Genomic DNA, 23,004 nt, shown 5'->3' on the forward strand with positions numbered 1-23,004 from the left:
TTAAACTTGTACACACTTGTGTATGTATGCCCTTGTATAATCTACAAAATACTACTTCAGATGAAATACTTATTCAGCAAACTCAAGCAATCGGCTGCCTCTTTATATCAATTTTTTCCCAGGAACTGTTCATATTTTACGTACCATTTACGTACCAAGAAGCGATGAAAATGGCTTCGTTTTTTTATTAGGCTGCTCAAATCATACCGCAGGTGCGGAGCTGTGTTAATTAAATAAACAAACGTACTTATTAATAACAGTTCGCTGCGAAGGTTGGCTAGCAGCAGCGCCTGTACTCTCTCTCTCTCTGTGTGTAGCATTCAGCGAATTCTATTGCAAAGGAATGTAATACTGCTCATTAATGACGTATTTTGTTGAGCAGGATTTTTTCTGGGAAGGTAAATACTGTTGTGAATAACAACGATGTAGAAAAAAAACAAGGTAGAATTGGTTTTCCTACTAGCAACGAGCTGAGTGTTAGTATTTTTCATGGCCAAGATAATAAAGGTCGAAACCAAGGTTGAAAGAGAACCTTGCGTCGATGCGTTTAGAGTAAATTGACAGAAAGCTGTGGGAAAATGTTGACAGTTAAATTGAACATTGTTTATGTTTAGCGATGGACGTTGCTAGGGAGTGAATGAGAGTTTTGTTCAGTATTTTGCACTCATTTCCTTTTAGAATATTATAAGAATTAGAATCCAAATAGGATATTAGTAAATAGGAATTCTTTTACCCAGTTGGACATGTACTGTGCTTTTTTATGCCTGTTAAACTATTCGTTCTTCCAGCAGGCTAGTAGCAAACGGTAGTGATTTGTGGTCACAGAATGGCAAACAATGAAAAAGGTTATCAATGTTTCTGAATACGGAGTACACTGCAATTTCTTCTCCTTTATTCTCCACAAGTGATTGAGCGCAAAAAATTTAACCAATATAATCTTTCTAACAGTAAATTCGTAAACTTTTTCGTGTTAACCATTAGCCGTTTGTTTGTAAACACATACATTGCTGAGCAAAGCATTCCATGTCCTAAATCATTTTTAGTCAATCTACACACTCATCAATCTTGCTCATGCAATCTTCCAATTAATGAGACAATCTCTCTCAAACAGATAACAAATCCACGAAGCTTCGTTATCCATCAATTGTTCTCTATTGTTTCTATCTTCTCACAGAAATTTGTTTTTTTTTTATCTTTTCCAAATTTAGCTTTATTTTGAACCATTGTGCGTTAGCTGCCCCTTGGCGTTTGTCTTACAATGGTTGTAGCTACTTCCGAATGTGTGGAATGTCACTGTCGAACTGTTTTGATCTCACCGCTTATCCTTTTTTCACGTGCATCCCCACGATCTGACACTTAACAAGGTTGAAAGTAACAAGAACGGTGAATGGAATCTTGAAAATGAATAATCTTTCTGTTCAGCTCGTAATTTTTTGTCGCATACCATTCTCCGCTCAACGTCGCCCGCCATCAAACTCGTAGTTGAAATACCAAAAGCGAAAATACAGCTAAAGAGAAGAAACCATTACCTCGCGAAAGGTATTTCCATCCATGCTGAGCCTTCCCCGATCATCGCCTAGCGATCTGCCACGGATGTTGTCGCTTGGTTGGAAGCCGCTTTTGGTATCGAAATCTGCCAGCTTAATTTCCGCAGGCCCCCGCTCAACATCACGTGACTTCATCGTCCTTGTTCTTTCTTTTTTTGGGTGTTTTTGCCCACAAACAACTTCTTCCATCCTTTCGATGTGAACGGAGCGAAAGACGCAATTCGCGTAGGTAAGCGGTGGATGGAAGCCCGGAGCCTATTTCCGGACACTGTGCTTGGCTCAGGCATTTGCATAGGAATCTTGAGTGACATTTACGAGCGGCGTCGTAGGAAAGAAACGAACAAAAAGTCGAGAAAAAACAGGCACCGGCAAGCAAGAAATAGAGCCCGTGGTCACGCAATCTGTCGATTCGGTGCTGAAATACGCCGATTCCGGTCGAACCTTCACAGCCCGGTCGCTTTGATGTTAGCGAAATGTCAAAAGAGATCACCATAGTGACCGGAGGAATGAGGGAATGGAATGGGACTGTCAACAACAGCGCGGTCGTTTCGATATCGAACGAGTCCGGGCTGTCCGGTTCGGGCTCCGTCGCTTCCGAACGGAGCTGTAACAGACGCTTTGATACATTTTTGATGAATCCTCCGATTATCTGCCGACAGGGAAAAGGGCCAGAGAAGCAATTTCCCTTCGCTTTAATTTTCCTGCCCAGAAGGCACATCCATGCCACGATTTTATGGCGGTTTCTCGTTTTGTCGAGCAATCCAATCGCAAAACTTTTCGCCCGCAGATAGAGTCATCTGTCAAAGCTCGTTCGTGTTATTGCGACATTTCATTTTCCCGTCCCATGCTACCCCTTAATATGCTTAAGAGCATCTACGTCTCTGCTTTTGGTGAGATAAAAAAGCAACTATTGCGTTTGTACGTCTTGTTTGGGCAGAATGTTTCCCGCACGCAACCGGTTTCACCACAAACAAGCGCTTGCGAGAGATATGTCCAAAAGTGGAAAATCAAAGCGTACACCATCAATCATACACCACACTGTCAAGATACGCATCATAACCGCTTAGTCCCCTGCCATGGAAACGATATCCGTTTGTCACATGGCGCAAGGTTAGGGCTGGTGGTTGGAAAAACAACATACTGCTACAGCAAGCATGGTGGCATCGGTTTCCCAAAACAAACAGTCGGCAGCGATTATGTGGTGCTTACGTTAAAAGACCAGTCAACGAACAATAACAAGTGTCGTGCTTGCCGTAGACAAAGCAAAACACCGCACTCGTGCGACGGAAACGCAAACAAAACAAGGTTGGGCAGTGCAGTTAGACAACCTACGCCTAGTATAAACGTGTTTTTGGGGTAGAAGAGCAGTGTGCTAAGCATGTGATTGCCTGGAAGCAGAGGATCTTCGAGACCATTTCATTAGCCAAACAAGTTTAGTTAGAATGCTCTCCAAAATGCAGGACTCCATTAGTAATTCTGCAAATATTATTTGAAGTACATCATTGTTGTTGAAGGGTTAGCAGAAGTTCTGAAAAAGAAATACAATTAATTTGAGTATTTAACTGATAGTTCTACTACAATTAATGATAGTTCTACTATCACTAGGTAACTATCCTTTTTAGTGTACGTTCTTCCTATCTGATACTATTGTGTATTTAAAAATGTAGAATATATTAAATTCATTTGAGATGGAGATATTGCTGATTCTAAGTTTCGATCAAAGATCAATGGTACATCTAAGCATCCTTCCTTCGAATATTACTTAACCATTACTTAATTACTAAACTTCAAATCCAGTCATTAAGTGGCGTATGTTGCAAAAAACTTAGCTTTACCCAGCAAGAAAATGTTGATGGTGTGATGCTAAAAGCATTTTCTCCAGAACGTTTAAACACTATAAACTTTCCCAAAATTTCAAATATCCAAGTTACTTATTTCCAATCTTTCAAATAGTGCAACAACATACTGTAACTATTGATATATTGTTGTTGTTTTTTCAATAAATTATTTTTTCAATAAATGCATGCAATCCACATATTTGAAAAGCACCATACTCGCTACGCTATTCAGAGGTGAGTAGCGTTTTTGTATCTCGACTGGATAATCACCAAAGTGTACATGGGCTACTCCAAAACACTCCACACGTTTAATGATCCCATAAGCTTTTGTTAGTTTATGCGAGCTGAGCGATATATTTGTCCCCGGAGAACAAAATGACTTCATTTCAATGGTGGGTTTTCGTTCTTTTTTACACGTTTACCTTCACTGTCCCTTCATCTCTCTAACTATTTCTCTCACATATTGTCTCTCTTTCGACACCATCATCGGAGACCACATCAAACAAAAGGAAGCGTATACTAAAGGTATCCGGTGCGATGCGGTGGTCGCGGTTGGGCAGTTAATTAAATTTAAAAAGAACTTAAATTGGATTATCTTTTAATTATTATCCTTTGTGTTTGTTCGCCAGCTCGATGCTGCCATGGCATCGGTGTCAGCCTCTTTTCTTCGTTGCAGTGTTCGCTTTCCGTGGCTTCATGCAAAGAAACAACTGCTACTGGCACGTCCCGAGCGGGCAGGAAGCGTACCCTAAATCATTTCCACAACCCCTGGTCAGCATGTCCTCTATGCGCGACAGCATAAACCGGCTTCTTGGGCTTCTTGGGTATCTATTCTTCGTCCCTTGCCCATCCATAGCACTTGAAGCGCTGAGCACGGAGCAGAGTGTCGCGAACGTGCCCATCTTGAACAATTGCGACTAAATGTGTCCCGGGTTAGTTGTTAGAGCGCTATTTCCTCAAGCGACCCCTTTTCTAGACGGATGATAGGAGGGCCCTTTAAGATTTCATTAATTTGCCATGGTTGTCACGTATGATTCATTAGATGTCACAGACGCCTAAGTATGACCGGAACGGCTAATCCTACAGTTGCTGTCTGTATGTGGATAATAAGGAACTGTCATTGCTGCTGTGGAATGAGCTGTCAGCAATTGTGGATGGCATTGTGTGGTGGAATGAATCATTCATTTCAAGGTTAGGCTTAATGATTATACGGGCTGTTGGTTGCAAAGATCATTCCTCTTCCGAAGTACATACGCATGATAACCATATTTGGCATGAAATAAGCATATTTTCGGGTTCTCGAAGGACGACCAAGAATAAAACCATGTCCACCCGACGCCATAATAATACGTAATGGAGTTGCCAAGTACTTTTCACATCACATACCAGGCGCCTCCATCGTTGTGTAAGGACTGCGGATATTGCTACGAAATAAAAGAGTAAAAAAACACGCGTCGCTGATGTGAGAAAAATCATCATTTTCGGATAGAATTTCTTCTTAGTTCAATAGAACATGAAATTGTTTCACTATTTAGACATTTTACCAACTATACAAAACAGTTTTGAAACAAATAAGTATTATAATGTAAAAGATCATAAACAACAAATGAAACTTTATCCGCATTACACTCCATCTCCACAGTCTTAGTTAGTCCTTTTCGAGGAAAATTGCTTGCATAAAACGTTTTCAAAGGTGTGTGAGTAAAATATAACAATTAACTCTGTGTACAACATTTCTATCATCTTTATCAAAAAAATTTAGTTATCAAATATATCAAAAATGATCAATGAGATATCAAAAACTATTATTTTTCTTTAATTTTTTACCAAATTAGCTTTAAAATTGCCAAGCGCGAAAACAACAACTTTATACAATCAGAATCATTTTTTTCTGAGATTCTATACAAATGATGATGCTGATGAATCCCTCCTCGTAAAAGAAGGCTAGACTTCTTGGCTCCTGCTACAAATAACAGCTCCAAAATAAACGCCAACCTTCATCATACCTTCATCATATCGAGCTGTAAGATTAGTTAAAAGCAAACCAACATTTAAAAAATGATACAAAAAACATACACACTCACACAAACACGTACGGTTGGTCCATCTCATCCCACTGAAATGTACCGTTGTTTAACCCTTGTTAACAAAAGCCTAAAGGGTTGTTGCCTGCCCATGCACCGGACAGTTACGGATTTGTCCGTGCCTTGTTTGAGTGTGCCCCGGAAAAAGTAACGCAAAAGTTAAAAAACAAAAACCATCAAAACATTGCGCATCCAGCGTGTCGGGCGGCGCCCCGAAGGCGTATCCCGCGCAAGTGTTGATGCGTGGGACGTGTAGACACCGATCGGCCTTAGGTTTTCCGTCTCCCTCCATTGCGTTCCTTCCCTCCCAGAGCGGTCATCGGGGGGAGGAAAAGAAGGACACACGAATGGGGCTGGCAGCTATTTGGATGACTTTTCTTTATGCAAATTTCCGCCCTACAACAACTTTCATCACGCAACGGTGATCCCGTCCGGCTTGGCTCCGCATAAGCATGATAGGTTGCGCTAGCGAACCCCACGGAACGAACGTCGGAACGTCAGAGCGAAAGAACGGAACGAAACGATACATAAAACGAGAGAAGCGATGAAAAAACGTAAACACACATACACACACACACAAACAAAACAAGGAAGATGCTTGGGTGGCGTGGTAGGGGAAGAAAAACAAATTTAATATAAATTCATTTGCCACGGCAAACGGCAGCGAATATGATGGCGGGATAATTTATGACCACTTCCCAGAAGGGCAAGGGCTTTGTCAATTTTGACGACCACGTTTGTCTGCACCACACACCACGGACTGTCGTCGGTGGTGCTTTGTCGGTGACGAAAACGTCACGGAGTAAAAGCTAAGGCAAAGAAAAACTTATAAACGCCTCGTGAAGAGCCGGAAAGTATGAAACGGCGGTTTTGCAGTGTGAATAAAAACGGCAGTAGCAGAATTGTTATCTTCAGCTCAGTGGTGGAAGGACGTAAAACATCGACGTCTCTCTTCACGTTAAACCGTTTAAAAAATCTTCAGTTAGGGTTTCTTTTTCGACATAAACCCTTCTACAAAGAGGACGCTCTTTCTTAAGCAAAGGCTATGTCTCCTTTCGCATGACCATGCCAGCACATTCATTGAAGCAGGAAAAAAAAGACTGAATTTAATATGCCTTCAAGCTGGCAGCTGCAACGAAAAAACTTGGCCCAATTTTCTTAACTACGCAACAATGAGGTGCACATTTATGACCCAATTGATGAAGTTGTTGTCGTACCACCGGTCGAACTCACTCATCTCCCTGGACCGGAAAGTAGTATCCCTTTTGCACCCCAAAAACTCCATTTAATAGCTTCCCTCCTTAAAGGGCAAATGAAATGATTACGACGATTTACGCGCTGGTTGGCTGGGAGGTACTTTTTTGTGTGTGCCGTGCTGTGCAGCGTGTACGGCCTTCAATATTATGTTCTGTTTTTGTTTAGCGTATCCTCTCCGCCCAATAAACAAAACCGAAAAAAAGCGCACGTACCAAAATCAGACCACCTTCACGCTCGCCGGCGGCCTGGAGGTGATATTTCGTTAACAATAACCATGAACGGGACAGGACACACATGAAGTGTCCTGGTAGACGAGTGACGCATCGAAGCGCAGGAGTGGGCGGATAACTGGGAGTTAATGAAATTACTCATAACACTCCGAGCGAACGGCGGCTACCCCTCAGGAAAAAAGTACCCTCAACACGATGGCGACACAGGGAAAGGAGCGCAGTAATGGTGGTGGTGCCGTTGTGGACGAGGAAAGCAATAAAACAACTCAACCCCACTCGCTTCGGGCCGGCGCACCGCTGAATGTCGTACGATTCGTTCCGGGCTGTAGGATCGTGCTGACTTTATGGTGCACTTGTGACGGCAATGCCGAATGTGGAGGGACTGGCTGCTGAGGGTTGTAAAATTGATTGCATAATGGGAGAGAAAGTTGTAACATTTTACGATTATTTTTATATTACTCCTTAAGCTGTGTACGCGTGCGTGTTGTGCGTTTGGCGTTATGCGAACGGCGGGAGTTGGTAGAAGAGCAGCAAATCCCACGCAACAGTGTGATGGGGGTGGGAGAGCGTAAAGCACCTCCAGAGTAGCTTCAACTTTACAGGTCCTTTTGTATGCAGCTTGCGCACTCGTATGGTCGTACTTGTTTTATGTCATTGTAGCAAACTGATTTTATCCACGCTGGTGGGCGTTCAATCTGTGCAGCAATCCGATCGGGGTTGCTGAGCCGACTGGAATTGATTTTAATGGATCTGGAAAACCCAACAGCCCACAACCGTACACCGCTCACAGCCAGCTTGTACGCCGTACTCCAGCAGGGAAGCTTATTCAAATGAGATGATACACAGCCAGCCACACGTTCCGGAATGCGCATCGAATGTGTACGGGGAGATGAAAGTGTGGTGCTGCGTTTGAATTTACACCGAACAAAAGCGACAGATAGGAGAGATTCCACCATTACCTTCCCATACACTCACCTTCGCACATCGGTGCCGTTTCAGTTTGCCCAAAACTTGTGCAAATATTTAACCCTCAACACTACACTTGTGAGACATTTTCGAGCGGTTTGCTATAGCCCGTCGACCATTGAACGAGTGTGCACATAGAGTGTTTTTCAGTGCTTGTGGAACCGTTGGACAGCAATCCTTGCTACCATCCTTTCATGTGTGGAGGGAAACGCCCCGTTCAAACGAGGAAAGCTGTTTGCTACAAAACGTGACAAAGACAGACCGATGGGACACTTATCCTTAGCCATGGAACCAGAGAAAAGGAACGAAAGTACAAAAGTACAAAGCAACACACAACGGAGTTTCCCGCTAGCAGCTACCTTTACCATAGACAGACAAAGATTGTTTTTTGCTGCGGGCCAACCAGCCAGCCGGTAACCAAAGTCAAACAATAATCTGCTGGAATGGAAACGAAATCAACCACAAATCTCGCACCGATGCGCTTCCCGGTACCGGTGGGTTGGAAAGGTGTTTGCGATCACCTCTCGGCAGATGTAACCCGAGTGATACGTAGCTGTTTACCACCATCAAGCTTGGCACTATCCCGAAGCGTGGCGCGAAAATTATTGTATGCATGAATAATATTCACTCAACCACAGAGGAGTACCAGTGCATAATACCATCTGACATTCTATAGGAAATTTTGCAAGCTTTCAAATACGTCACCCCCAGCCAGCAGCCAACGTGTGTACGTGTCTTTTAATAAACATCAAACAAATCACGCTTGATCACGTTCGGTCTCATTCGCAAGGATCACATTTTTTAAGAGAGGCGAGTTCCGCTACCCCGCGGCAAGCTTCAGGCAAGCTTCACTTCAGCAACGATTGTGAAACAATATTGCATAACCAGCAGGCGCAGCAGACGGCCGGTGCCGTGACCGGGATGCTGTTGCGTTTGATTGCATAAGTGATTTTTTTACGTGCTGTTGCTTGCTGCCAACGGCCGTTGCGTGCTTGATCTGATGTCTCGCGCCTGGTGACTGAACTGCCATCGTGGTATTGCCTAGCCGGCGGATCAACAGCTAACCCGGTGTGTATGAATAATGTACGGAAATTTATTGCACTCGAAACAACCACCGGTAGCAAGTGCGATGGAAACGCGAGCTTCCTGGCAACTGCGCATAAGATGTGAGAAAGCTACCACTGTACCGAACGGGGAAATAAACACTACTACTGCCAAGCTACCAAAAAGCAGATCTTAAGCATGCTTCAAAACATTGTCGGTGCGCTGGTACGCTTCAATAGGGCAAGCACGGCGTGGCAACGGTGAGTGAAATATGAAAAATATGATTTGATGAAAAGGCACCGTTCTCGACGGCGATGACGGTGATGACTGGCAGCCAAGATTCTTACGTTCATATAAAGCACTTTGCCACACACAAACCCATGGAAACACAGCCATACATATACGTACAACAGCACGGCGATAAATCCCGTCTGAAGTGGTCTACCCACGGAATTCATACAAAAATAAACGGATCAATACTTGTCGTCGTTGCTTTGCATTCTGCTGCCATCGTGTTCTTCGTACTCCGGCACGACGAAATACTTGGTATAGTATGTCGATGCAGTACGTAATAGTGGAGCATGTGGGTTTTAGAACGCTTTTTTCCTCCATCTTTTTGCCTTTCTTCCAACAAACCATTCACCAAGAAAAAAGAACTCTCCAAATGCTTCCACCGTTCCGGTGTTGCTTGTTTTAATTTCTTTTAAGCGGTTAGCAAGGGACGAAACCAAATCGTTCTCCTTTCCTATCGTTTGCAAAACCCACACACATATTGTTGGCGCACAAAGCTAGCAGACGGCGGGAGTGGAATGTGTGAAGGGTTGAACCACTTCATAAACTATTCACTACACATTCTGTTAATTTCTTTTTCAACATTCTCTCACCCACACTGCCCCATCATTGCTCGTTTGCTTCGATTCTTTGGCCACTCCCGCTCAGCACCGTATGCCAGTGGAAATGTGGCTACCACTTTACAGCAGGATATAACACGACGAAAAAAATGGAAAAATAAAATCACTGGTTAAAGCATCGTTGCTTCGTGGCCGCTTGCTATTCAAAGAGGCAGTTTTAACCACTTTAGAAACGAGTGCGAATGAAATACGAATATTGCCAAGCCATTTTCACTCCATTCTCGTGTCATTAATCTTTTTGTTTTCACTTCCTATGTACTGCACACTGCATGTGGGTACACGGTACTTTATGAACACGATAACATTCACCTGTGTAGGGTAGGAGTTATGTGTTAAAAGATTTTACTCCATATGCTCTTATGGAATTACTCATTGGCTTTTACAACGCATTGAATAGTGCACAATGACCAGTTTTTACGAACAGCGAGTTTTAGTGCGTGTCATGCTATATTTCGATCAATTTACATTTCTTTTTACTTTTTTTATTCTTTGTGACATGACAACTAAAAAATTTCAAACTGGAAGTGCAATTTTGATTTCAAGTTAAGGAAGTGGAATCCATGAAATGTTTGATTAAATTTCCGTTGCTCTATTTTCTGTGATTGAACTTTTTTGAAAATCACTTCTAGCATTTATTTCCCAACATTTTTTTCTTTAAATTTTTACCAAAATTCTTATAGTATATTGCATACCTTCAGGGGCTTAGCGTAATCTGGGGAGATAAATGGTAATACTTCTGGTTTTTTTTTAATATTTTTATTTGTTTGTAAGCAATGCGTCTTTTCAATACAGACACCATTGGAAAATATTCAAACCGTTAAAAGTCCCAATAAATTAATAATGTGGTAATTGTACCAACTTACTATACAGCTCCTATCCTAACTATACGAACAGTAGTTTTTTGCTATTTTACGGAAAATCCACACGATATAAATAAAAACAGTCAATGTATGAATTGTGTAGGGTCCTATTGCACATGACTGTATTTTTTTTTTGAAAATTTTCAAGCCATTATTTAACGTCCTGAGCATCCTCGTCCGAATCCTCATCAAACAGTGATTGATCGAAACCTCATCAAAACTCGCTGTACTATAAATATGGTTTGTGGTCTCAATAAACTGTAAAGTGATAATAAAGAGAATAACGTTTCAATTAAACAAAATATATATTTTCTGTTACTGAAACAGAACATGGCGCTATATCTTAGTTGAAATTATATTTACTTTGTTGATTATGTTGCAATAATAATGATGCAGAGCGGTTAGGTAACTCAATTGAAAATTTTAATTACTGTCCTCATTCCTGGGAACTTTCAAAGCTTGATGCAGGTGTTGAAGCATGATGAAGTTTATGCGAAAACTACGAACACAAGCATCCATCGAAACCCAAAACGACTTCCAAGAAAAGGCTCCTAATTATAATTCCAATTATCTTGCGAGCTTCTTGGTCCAACGCCTCCAGCAGTAACCTGATACGTCTTCTCGGTATCGTTGCAACATTTCGCTAGTAGACAGACTCCTACCCAACGGTGTGTATCGATGATCGGTATCGTGCTGTCAGAAATCAATAAGAACTCATGCAAAACACGATGCCCCCCGCGGTGGGATGTGGTTGTCCTTCAATGCTGTAACAGCACGAAATCAGGTTACCGTTCAATCAGATTACCCGCCACCGGAGCCCGATAGTACGCCCGCAAGGTAGGCAGCACATCACCACACCACGAGCAGCACTGCTCGAAAGCTTTAAGATTCAATTCCACATCCCCACTGCTTGTTCGGTGTGGTTGGCTACATAGGCTGCTGAAAATAAGCATACCCTAACTCATTTACACCTCCCGATAGCGCATTGCCCACTGCCTGGAGCGGAACGAACTCGGTCTCACATATTATCACGTCGGGTTTGCTTCACCTGCCCCCATCACGCCGGTACACCCCAAACCGGAACCGCTCGCTACACAAAAACGCGCCCCACGTGGGGCACCCGTGGGGTGGCAATTTTACCGCTAATTAAAGTAAATTAAAACGCTCATTAGAATTTTATTCAATTACCGCACGCCAAGTCAGCATTCCGAGCTAGTGTTCCAGCCCCACCAGCCATTAGTCAAACCGCCGGAGTCCAGCATTGCCGCCGGTCGGTCGCCGACCACATGAAGGCCACTGCGAAGGCGAAACCGTTGGTGCAGCGATTAAAATTAATTATACTAAACCATTACCCGGGAGTGGTCGGCTGGTTGCGGGAAAGTTTTGTACGGACTGGCAGCGGGCCTTACCCCGTGCTTCTGGTAGCCAAGACGGCTACGCAGGTCCCTGCAGCTGTCAAAATATTGCTTCATTATTTCACCTCAACATGCGGTTGGAGCGAAACAGTGGTCGCGCTGATCCGTGACGCTAGCAACTGGCCGCGTGCTTTCACAACATCTTTCAACTTACGGGAATTTGTTGACAGGGTGCTGTGTAGCAATGTGAAACTGGGATAAGAATCAATTGTAAATCGTGGTAAATTCGTCAAAGCTTACTACAATTTTGAGGCATCAGCATGAATCTAGGATTGTGCTTCGCTTAAAACAACATTTAATGCTTAAACATTAGTAAAGACATTAATTCAACATCTCCTTTGATTCTAGCAGAAGCATCCTATGTCGCCTAGTAGAAGCAATTATTAATTTATTTTGTTACTTAGGTGATTTATTTGCTGAACAATTGTACTACTAAAGATATGTTGAGTTAGCAATTCAATGTAAATACATCTAGTCTTCAATTTGGCGTTGTGCTTTCGTGTACGTTTCAATCACTTGAAAGTTTATTTTATATTGTTTTGCTAGTTATATAGTCCTACTTGGACTAGAAAACTGAAATGCCTTATTCAAATTTCATTAAATTCCAATGCTTGATTTTTGTTAAAATATAATATGAATAACGAAATAACAGTGTAGTGCATAATAAAATGCGTGAGGTTAATTTCTTCTTCTTCTTTGGCTCAACAACCGATGTCGGTCAAGGCCTGCCTGTACCCACTTGTGGGCTTGGCTTTCAGTGACTAATTGATTCCCCCCATAGCAGGATAGTCAGTCCTACGTATGGCGGCACGGTCTATTTGGGGATTGAACCCATGACGGGCATGTTGTTAAGTCGTACGAGTTGACGACTGTACTACGAGACCGGCTCGAGGTTAATTTATGTAAGTTTATTTATTTATTTATTTCTTTCGACAATTTTAGGGTCTGGTACTACATAGACTATGCCTCACGTGTCACTTGTCCCTTGTCACTTAGATTCTATATGTTAAAACTAATCCTGCCAGTTACCTAGTGCTTACGAATCTAATATCCTAGTTTTAAAGCTCTGCGTAGTCAAATGGAAGTCAATAGATTCGAAATGAGAATTGAACTGATTACACATTGTCAATAGAGGGTCGTTGTATGAGGCAAAAGTTACGTTGCATAATGGTCGGAGAAACATTATAAAAATAGAAAAATAATTTCACTCCCGTACCAAATGTCATAAACATTAGATTAGTGCAGTGGAAATGACCAGGACCTGTTGCTTGTATTTGCAAAAAAAAAGAAAAGTTTGGTATTATACTTTAATATTTTTTTTGTTGAAAATCCTTCAATGATTTTTTAAAGCAATGGAAAATTCGTTCTTACATATAGCCATTCTTGTTGAATAAAAGAAGAATTTTTGATGAATTGTTTAAGTTTCAATTCATACCATATTACCTTTTTTAAAACATTGTTTACTTTAAATAAACTTGTACGCAATAGTATGCTTATTTAGATTCTCAATTAGTTTCTTAATTGATTCAACAATTTCGTTACACTTCAAAGTAATCACAACTTCAACCTTGAGCCTAAAAGTCACAGTAATGTCTCAGGATTATCAATTTACCGCAGGCAGCCAATTTCCAGAAAAGATCATTTATATGCATTTATTTATCTAGCATTACTGTGGATATATATTAGTCTACGTGTTTTATCGAATAAAGTTCCCAACTCTCCGTATATCGTCGCAGACGCGATCTCGCTTTGCATTCATTTCATTCGAGCAAACAAATTTTCAATTCATTTATGTCTTGCAATCCCCTGTTCTTCGCCACCAACCCATGCGCCGAGAGCGTTACGCTTCATTAGCTTCAAATTGAGATTGCTACATAAATCCATCAGCAAATGAGCTCGCTACGATTCAAGCTATTAGTACGCTGTTGTGTTTGTCCTGTTGCGCTCCACAGCAATTGCCAGTGCTCTAATCTCAAGCATAGCCACATCGATTTCTTGCGCTGGAAGTGCAAAGAACATGGGGCTACGGGATGCCGGGCAGTACGAAACTCAATTAACGGACGGCAAAACTTTGGCTATTCCATCTGCCGCAAAGTTTTCGCTTTGTAAGGAGGTAAATTATACCGCGCTTTGAACGAAAGGTTTCACCCCTGATTCAACCATTCCAAAACCTGGGTTATCGATATCATCTCAACCGCCCTAGGGATTTGAGACAGTTATGTAGCAATGGTTGTCAAATAGCGAACTTTCTTACTTCTAATGTAGCCATCCCTCGGGCAGGAGATTTGCTCAATGTTTACAGCAATCCTCATCCTACAAGTAATGCTTACAATGGCAAAGATAAAACAATGTTTTTCAAGCTACCAACTCAGCAAAAGAGAGTGCTGTGTGAGCGGCTGGAAATATCAACATAAAATCGCAATTTATTGCAGCTATTGCGATGGAATCGGGCGTCGCTCATAAAGCACTTTCTCTCTTTTTCAAACTTTCGTCATTTTCCCACTGAATTACGCTGATAATAGCGCTACTGTACTTTAAAAGATCGCCTTCAGGAACAAGTAATAAAAGTGCTTTACTAGCTATATTGTACGCCATTTGCCGACTAAAATCAATCATCCGACCAGGACAGACCGAAGTACGGTATCTTGATCTCGTTAAAAGTTACTTTTGCCTCATTAGCGAAAGGTCGTCTTCCTTCTCGTGTTACGGCTTGTTTGGCGTGAGTAATTTTGTGTGGTACCGACTAGTGTTGAACCGCGATGAGTGCAGCACAACTCGGTACGTTCTTTACTTGATATCATCTACGATGAATCATTGCCTTGGTTCACGTTACATTGTGCTTTAAAATGTTGCTGTATCTGAGTACTTTTTTTTGCACAAAACAGTTGCGAGTTGCAAAGAGAACCATTTTGTCGTTTTTTAGTTTAATTTTAACCAATTTAATCAGCATTGAAATCAAAAATATTGTCAGGCAAATAACACGGGCTTGAACTATTTTATCTGTTGCGGCCTTGAACTTAAATTTGAAAACTAAAATATTCTATAAACTGCGTCATTTTATTAAAAACTTTAAATTTGTTGGCACACACTTTTTCAGTCCCAGCAGCTTCGTAGAGTAATCAAACTTTAACTCATATTTCACCCATACTACTGATCCTGCTACTGCTGGCTTTCACCGTCGACACAAATCATGAATCTTGAACAGGATAGTAGCGTCATACACAAGCGCAAAAGTTAATCCATCCGAAAGTTGCATCATAGCGTACAGCCATGTTGTAGCCAGGCGCGCCAACGTTGACTGATGCGTTGCAGTCCCGTGCGAGGGCATGCTGAAAAAGAAAAATACGGAAAAGAGGTAACAGCACCTATCACCACCAGCTAGTACCGATTATCCTTGAAAGCGTTTGCCTTCTCGGAAAGGCCAGTACTTTGCCTTCTCGGGCAACCTAATACCATTAAATCAAATCCCGTCATCTCATCGTGGACCGAACCTTCGCCTCGTCCAGCATTCATCTCGAAGTCACGCTCGATCAAGCACAAACTCCACAGGTCTGTGGTATCCTGTGGTGCAACGCTATCTCAGCGCAACGCGTCCCCTGCCGGGAGCCATTTTGCAGCAACATGGCACGGCGGACAGAAACGGGCTTAAGTCAACCCATTTTATACGGTAGAAGTTTTCACCTTCTTCATGCTGCCTAGCACATGGCGGTTCGCACATGGCAATGGCACATCATTCCTGTGCCCGAAACTATTCATCATCTTGGCACGCGCTCGACGCGGAACTGACTTTATTCCCTTCTTGGCGATTACAACGGACAAATGTAGCAGTTTTCCACCAATGTCCTCTCACCTACGAGTATGCTAAAATATGGCCAACCTGCGTAAATGCAACATGCGGGAGGTGTGCTTTCGGCTGCTGTGCTGAGAAGAAAAATCGTCTAAAGCCTGCGTGAACTGGAGGTAAAGCGAGAAAAATCATACCCAGCACACGTTTTCTTTCTGCCCAATAAGAAAAAAAGCTCGTCTTGTTGGAGTAAAAATGCTGAATAAGAAAATGGTCTCCATGTTTTTTTCTTTGCACATTGTGCCTGTGGCACGGACAAAAAAGTAGCTCCGTGTCGAGACGATGGGACGTGATTTGAAATGGTTACCCACTATCCATTGCCATACCAACTTTGAAACCGACGTGAATTGAAAGGGTTTTTTTAGCCAGTTACAGAAAAAAAACACGAGAAAATGGTATGGGATGGCAAGTGAAATGTACCAAAGTACCTGCCAAACCTAAATCCAAAGAAAAACGTGCGCAACGGATCCACTCGGGCCGCGTGGAAAGCAAGGCAGAACTTTATTTTGTCCGTAAAACAGGAAGAAAATGGTAGGGCAAAAATGGCTCTCCTCATCGATCTCTTCCCCTCTTCCGAGAGATTGTTTTCTTTACAATCCCACTTCGTGAACAGTGCGGGGGGATTTCGACCCCATAATCAAAAGATGATTGCTAATAAAAAGGAAATTGTATACCGTAAAATTATCGCATAAAACGGTGCATCGTGGATTGCATTTTACCGATCAGTTGCTCTCGACCGTGTATACCGGAATCATTAGTGACGAAATTTATCGCTACCAGCGTTGCCTGTACCAGTTAAGCAGTCTATTTTGTTACAGCTGATGTTGAGTTTAGTATTGAAAATCCCTGTAGACATTATAACCCGAAATCCATACTGCATTGTGCATACTATTTGCCAATTTCTGAAGTTAAAGGCCAATGAATCCGAAAATTGTGTTATTTCTATCCAATTTATTATACGTTTTCATCGTATCTAACCCCTATCATATTAATATTCCCATATTCCCATAGTATATTCCCTTTCCTTTGTATGTAATGTTGTATGAAACGTTTCTGATAAAGAGAACCTCTGACATTCAATGTAGTAAATGTTCAATTTATTTGTGTTGTTTGCCTTGATGGTTATACAGTGATTGAGCCTATTTAACCTGATACATAATGCAACCATAGTCGGTCGGACTGGCATGTCTATCAATTGTATACCACCTTGGAACAAATCTGTGAAATTGTCAAATAATCTTAAATCAATGAAACAGAGTAAGTTTTCTAAACAAAATATTTGAAAAAAAGTAAACTGCTTCAATGGTTTGATAATACAAAAACGATACTAAATTAGTCATTTTAAGGCTCTTACATCAGAATGTTCCTGAAACCAAAATACACGTACAAAATCACATTTGTTGTAAAGCAGTACACCCTAACGTTACTATTTGCAAACACCCCAAATGAGCCCGCATAATAATGGTTTAATATTAAAGATAATCTGAAATTAAGGCAGTCCCAGTACGACCTCGTGACTCACAGCGCAGCACAAAGTGTGCAGATTCATACAGCTTTCCTTCAGAATGACTATATCCTTGCTCGAAGCACCGTCCTGAATGTTTGTTTTCCACCCCGTTCGTCTGACCCACCTACATTGTGTCCGTTTTCCTACCCCTTCGCGAGTGTACCGGAAATGAAAAACGAACACCCTCACATACGGTGCTGCGCAAGGAAATTTAAAATTAGTTTCTTAATTAACATCAACCATCGTTCTGGCCATCGTTAGGCTTGGCTCTTCCACTGGCCAGATTGGTGGGGGGGGCCGGCAGGATTCGGGTCAACAATCAGCCCTGATGTGCCGGGCTTAAAATACCAATCGTCCGTACGATTCCCTTTTCCGAGCAAATTGAGAATGGAAATTGAAAATCTCGTTCTTCTCGCATCAGGAAAGATCCGCGCCAATGTGGCTGTGGTATCAATCACAACCAACGTGTGCTTGCTTTTTTACTGTTTGCGTTTGGTTGGGTGTTTGTCTGTCTACCGAATGATCTCTTCTGATGTGCTACCGGGGCGGTTTTTGTTGATTACGAAAATCGAATGCCATTGGCTGACCTACATTCCACTGGAAACTGGCACTGGAAACCAATCATGCAAAATAACACCCACAGCAACCGCCACCGTTGCGTTCGGCGCCCTTCTCACCTGTATCGTCAATATAGGCTATCATGCATCAATCATAGCCATTGTTTTAGCGCTTTTTTCCCCCAGGTACGCCCAAAGCTACGATAAAGCCAGTTCGTTATAAAGGACGAATTTTCACCCATCGATTATCTATTAACCTACACACGTGAAGCTACACACTGTGCCACGGACATTCGGTTTATGGCTTCATCATTTTGCTAACCGAATATTTTTGTTCCACCCCAACCATCCACTAACCTACAGCACAGCAGCTAATCCGATCATTATTTCTCTTTTCTTTCCTGTTTATCTTTCTATCTCTCTCTCTCTCGCTATCTGTCGACGCTGGATGGTCGATCTAACAGACGGTTCCATGCCCTCCATAGCAAGCATAACGGAAGCTAAGCCCAATCCCAAGGTAAGTCCTTTTTCCATTCTGTCCGCCATCGCGTTTTATGGGGCATAAAAGCAAAAGAAATGCGTTCGAAGCATCATTTGGGGCAGAGAAAATGTTGGATGAAAATTTTTGGGTTCTTGAAAGCTGTAGCTTTTCGGGAAACAAGCTGAAAGATGCAACCCACTCGGGAGCAACATTGCTGGTGCAACGATTGTCCCTGTATGTGGGCCGGCAAATCCGATTACATCTTCCCAGCCCGTCGTCCTGGAATGTTCGTCTCGGTAATGGTCATTAATAGAAAGATGTGCCCTCGGCAGTTTGCACAGCTCGGTAATATCTTCTTTTCTTTTTACGTTCTGTCTTGAAACAAAGTTCCATATTCTCCCAAATTTGCTTTAAAGATAATGTGTTTTAAAGATACTAGTGCGCCAATAGTTATAGATTATAAAGCAGGTAATTTATATATTTATATAAATATAGATTTTGTGCAAGGTTGATATTATATAAGATATTAGAATTTTAACCAAATCGGTAAAAAGATCTTGAAGGTAAAGTATAAAGATTTCTCTAAGCTCGGATCCCTTTCCAATATTCTTCATTGTCGGTTTAAATTGGCTTACCGCTTACAAAACCGCCTGTTTAATCTCCAAAGGTTTCGGTGACACAGTGTGTTAAATGTAACCGTCCATCGACCCCGAAAAATGCCTCATCTACCCGCATAGCAACAAAAAGACCTAACAACATAAAAAGCTGACCGGCCAAGCGAAGCGAAACAGAAACCGATAAAGATTTTTGATCTCACCGTAAGCGATCAACCATCCAACCGACCGACCAGTTGATTGAATTTGGAGGAAAAAGCAACTTTCACAAAGCTCGTTGCCGCAGGGTAGCGAGAATATTGAGTTTCACTTTTTCGGCCCAAGCTCCAAAGAAGGCCGATCCTTTTCTACGAATGTTTTTCTCCTTCCCCCGATGCTTTCCACGCGTTGGAGTGGGTATGATGGAACAAGCGTCCGAAAATTGGAAAAACGTTATAAAAGTGCTGTAATCAATGATTACAGTGAAGCATTTCAGATTTCATGACCCAAAAGCGGGGGAATGCAAGGAGAATGAGCAAACCGGAAAGGGATACCGACCGAAAAAGGGGCTTTTCGACGCCGAGGTTCTTATCGGTCTTTGGCAATCGATCCAATTTGTACGATTAGGCTTTCATTAGGTGGATTGTGTACTCTTTTAGCGGTACGATTGAATGAAATGTTGAATGTTGGTGTGAGAGGGCATTCAACAGGCCGGTGTACGCCTGTAGTATTGTTCTTGAAATTCTCACATTTTAATTTAAGAGCTCAATGCTTTAATTACATTTCCAAGGCGCAGGTTAGTTGGTTGGGCAGACAATATTCTCAAATATCACTGAATTGTACAGTACATATCTTTAGAATAGATATAATATTTATTCATTGTGCCAAGAAATAAAATAACTCGGATTATATAATAAAAAAAAACACTATAATGAGCCAACCAAAAATCAATTCCGATCATCAATCATGTTTCCAATCTACAGTTCATAATGCACTTGTGATGCACTAATTACCGTTCAGAAGTGTCACTCATTGAATGATGCTTGATTGGCACAACTGGCACAACGTTCACTAGAGTAGCTCAAGTTTTGAGCTTTTTTACTCGCTCTATCTTACCCACACTGGTGTAGTCATTATTTCTTATTATAAAGATCAGCTCGGAAAATCAGTTCTGATTATTATTCTCCATTCCAAGAAGAATGCAATTTTAATCGATTTTCATCCTGTGTCACAGTTTTGGTTTGAAATAATTTGCAGAAATAATTCAGTCATCGATTGGTTCAACTATACGTTTAGTCAATTCATCATAATGACAATTCATATTTTCATTTCGTACCAAACATTACATTTCAGAATCTTTGTCATTTTTCTTAACAGTCTTTTTTCACTTATTTTTATATATTTGTTTAATTAAATGTTTTGGTTTCCTGTGTTTTATATTCTTCTTCTTCTATATATAGCCTTGATGACGAGCATGTTGTTAAGTCGTACGCGTTGACGACTGTACCACGAGACTTTCATCCTTACAACAGCAATAACATCTTCCACAATACTACCGCGCGAAACTTACCTAAAATAGAAAGCTCTTTAATCATGAAAGCCTTCAACAATTATTCAACATTCACTGCCAAACTGCATCATTACAAACACCAAACTCTTCGTACCAATGTATTGTTCACCATAGCAGATATTTCCCAAAAGCCAGGTTAGCTAATCAAGCAAGAAAACTAACCTCCTCGGTATCAATCACCTCGGTCTGTACCGAAAGGCACTTAACTAAGGACTTTGAGACAATCGAGCGGGGATGCTTTGTCTTAGCCGTACAACATTTCAACACAACCCACGTGCCAGCTCAGGCAATGTATGGACTTAATTTTCCCGTTAATCTGATTATAGCGGGAGTCAATAAAATTACCATAATGGCGACTTATCGTGTTGGCGTCGGATCGGGTGATTGAGGGTGGACGAATGCCCGGAACAACGCGAGAGTAATTATTCCCTAGAGTTCATCGCCAGCTCTTCCACCATGTCCACAACCAGTGTTCCAACAGTTTCCAAGGTGCTCATCCTGCCTGGTATTTCCCGAACACCGAGGCTGGAGGGTGCAGAATTGTTCACCCGGTGAAACAACATCGAACCTAATAGAATTTTCATTGAACGGCTGCGGGCAGCGTAATTGATTTACGTAGCTACCTCGGTCGCGAATTCCGTTTACCACTCCCCAGTGCACATCCTCTTTAACCTTTAGTGATTTTTTTGTTGGATATAGAAGCTAAAAACTCAGTCCTTCTGGGAAAATTTTATTTTTACGTCAATTTTTTTTATCCCTTGCACGTGCGGTTTCAGCGTGGTTTTCCAAACACGCAACTCACTACTCGCATCCTTTCTTCCCTGTCCCTAACGGCTACAACTCGCTGACAACCTTTGCTGTTGGTGATAAATCTTCCACGGAACGCTCCCTTGTTCACTTGATCGATTCAGGTTTGACAGGGCATGCAACAAATGTCCTTGCTAGGATTGATTGTTTCACTCCCACATCCCTTCTCCAACCCCATCTCAAGGGTGAAATTTCGACACTGCGTCTGCAGCACGCACAATGACTGAAGGAAATAACCGTAACCAACGGCACAACCGATGAATGGAAAAAGCACATGGCCAGAAATTTTTGGTCCCATGCGTTCAAAGAATTCTGTGCGATTCAACAGAAGGAAGGAGTTATTCGTTGCTTAACGACGGAAAAGAACCTCGAGAGCAATATGCCATCGAACACTCGCTTCCGGGCCAGTTCGGTTTGCCTAATGGGCTAATACTTTGAGGTTTGGGTATGTTTTCTTATATTTTTTTAACCTCTTTTGTGTAGCGATCCCAGTCTTCATGCACCCCGAGCTGAGGCATTCTTATTGGTTTGCGAGCTGTACTTCGCTTGAAATCTCGGTTTGGATTGGTTTGGTCTCATACATCAATGAGCGAATTTCTTGCTACAGCATTGACTGTACAGGTAGGGTGCACGTTGAAATTGCTGAAATGCTTGAAATAGCAATTTCACATATGAACTTCTTTTTTCTACCTCTTTCTAACGAGATGGCGTCAAATCTAAAGGGTTAGAGCGGAAAATTCGAAACATCTCTTTGCTTGATACGTGGATTCCAGGCACGAGCCTGAAATATCATTGGTAGAGTACGAAGCATGATTTTCTTTTTTGTAACTTAAAAAAAAAGAAACGATACCTTAGTTCACGGCAAAACCCCCTGGTTTCAGTAAGTTGCTACGTTCAAATGTATTCGTTGTGCAACTTTAAAGAAAACTGTTACTTCTATGATCCTTTCAAAATAAAATTATCTAACGTGATCTCCACTTGGTTTCAGCAAAATATATGTAACATAGTCATGCAACGATGTTTAAAAAAAGTTTTTAGAAAGCAAGAATGTAATCACCTACTCAAATCGGTTTTTTGGTGAATTCATTGTGTAACGCCAAATTGTCATAGTGGAGCTAGCGTAAACAGCAGATGTTGTTTAACAGTGATTATAAACATCACAATTGTTTGTATTTCCAAGATTGTTAAAAATATAAGGTGTACGAATTTAAAGTGTATAAGATTTTTTATCATGTTTTTGCCATATGGTGCGGATGTTCATTCTTTCACCCTTTTACTCTTACTTTGTTTTACCTGGTTCTGATGTTCGAAGCAATGCTATTTGGTAACAAACATCAGAAGCGAGTTAACCAAAGAACGTGTAACAATGTGTAAAAATGAATTTAAAGACAAATTAAATAACATAGCTCAATACTACACAAAAATTATGCAGTAATCCACTGGCTCTCAAATGCATATCAACTTTTAGACACAGTCGTTGCAACTAAATTTTT

The 23,004-nt window shown here is 41.5% G+C and overlaps 1 protein-coding gene across 1 annotated transcript in view; it reads left to right on the plus strand.

The window, feature by feature from the left end:
* LOC120949214 (uncharacterized) overlaps window positions 1–23,004 on the plus strand; it is a 51,600-nt gene that overhangs the window by 12,817 nt on the left and 15,779 nt on the right. The window contains exon 2 of the mRNA XM_040366348.2: window positions 18,525–18,577. Coding sequence (XP_040222282.2) covers window positions 18,525–18,577 — 53 coding nt within the window. The remainder of the gene's footprint in view (window positions 1–18,524; window positions 18,578–23,004) is intronic.

The sequence above is a fragment of the Anopheles coluzzii genome, chromosome 2 (assembly GCF_943734685.1).
Source record: "Anopheles coluzzii chromosome 2, AcolN3, whole genome shotgun sequence".
NCBI lineage: Eukaryota > Metazoa > Arthropoda > Insecta > Diptera > Culicidae > Anopheles > Anopheles coluzzii.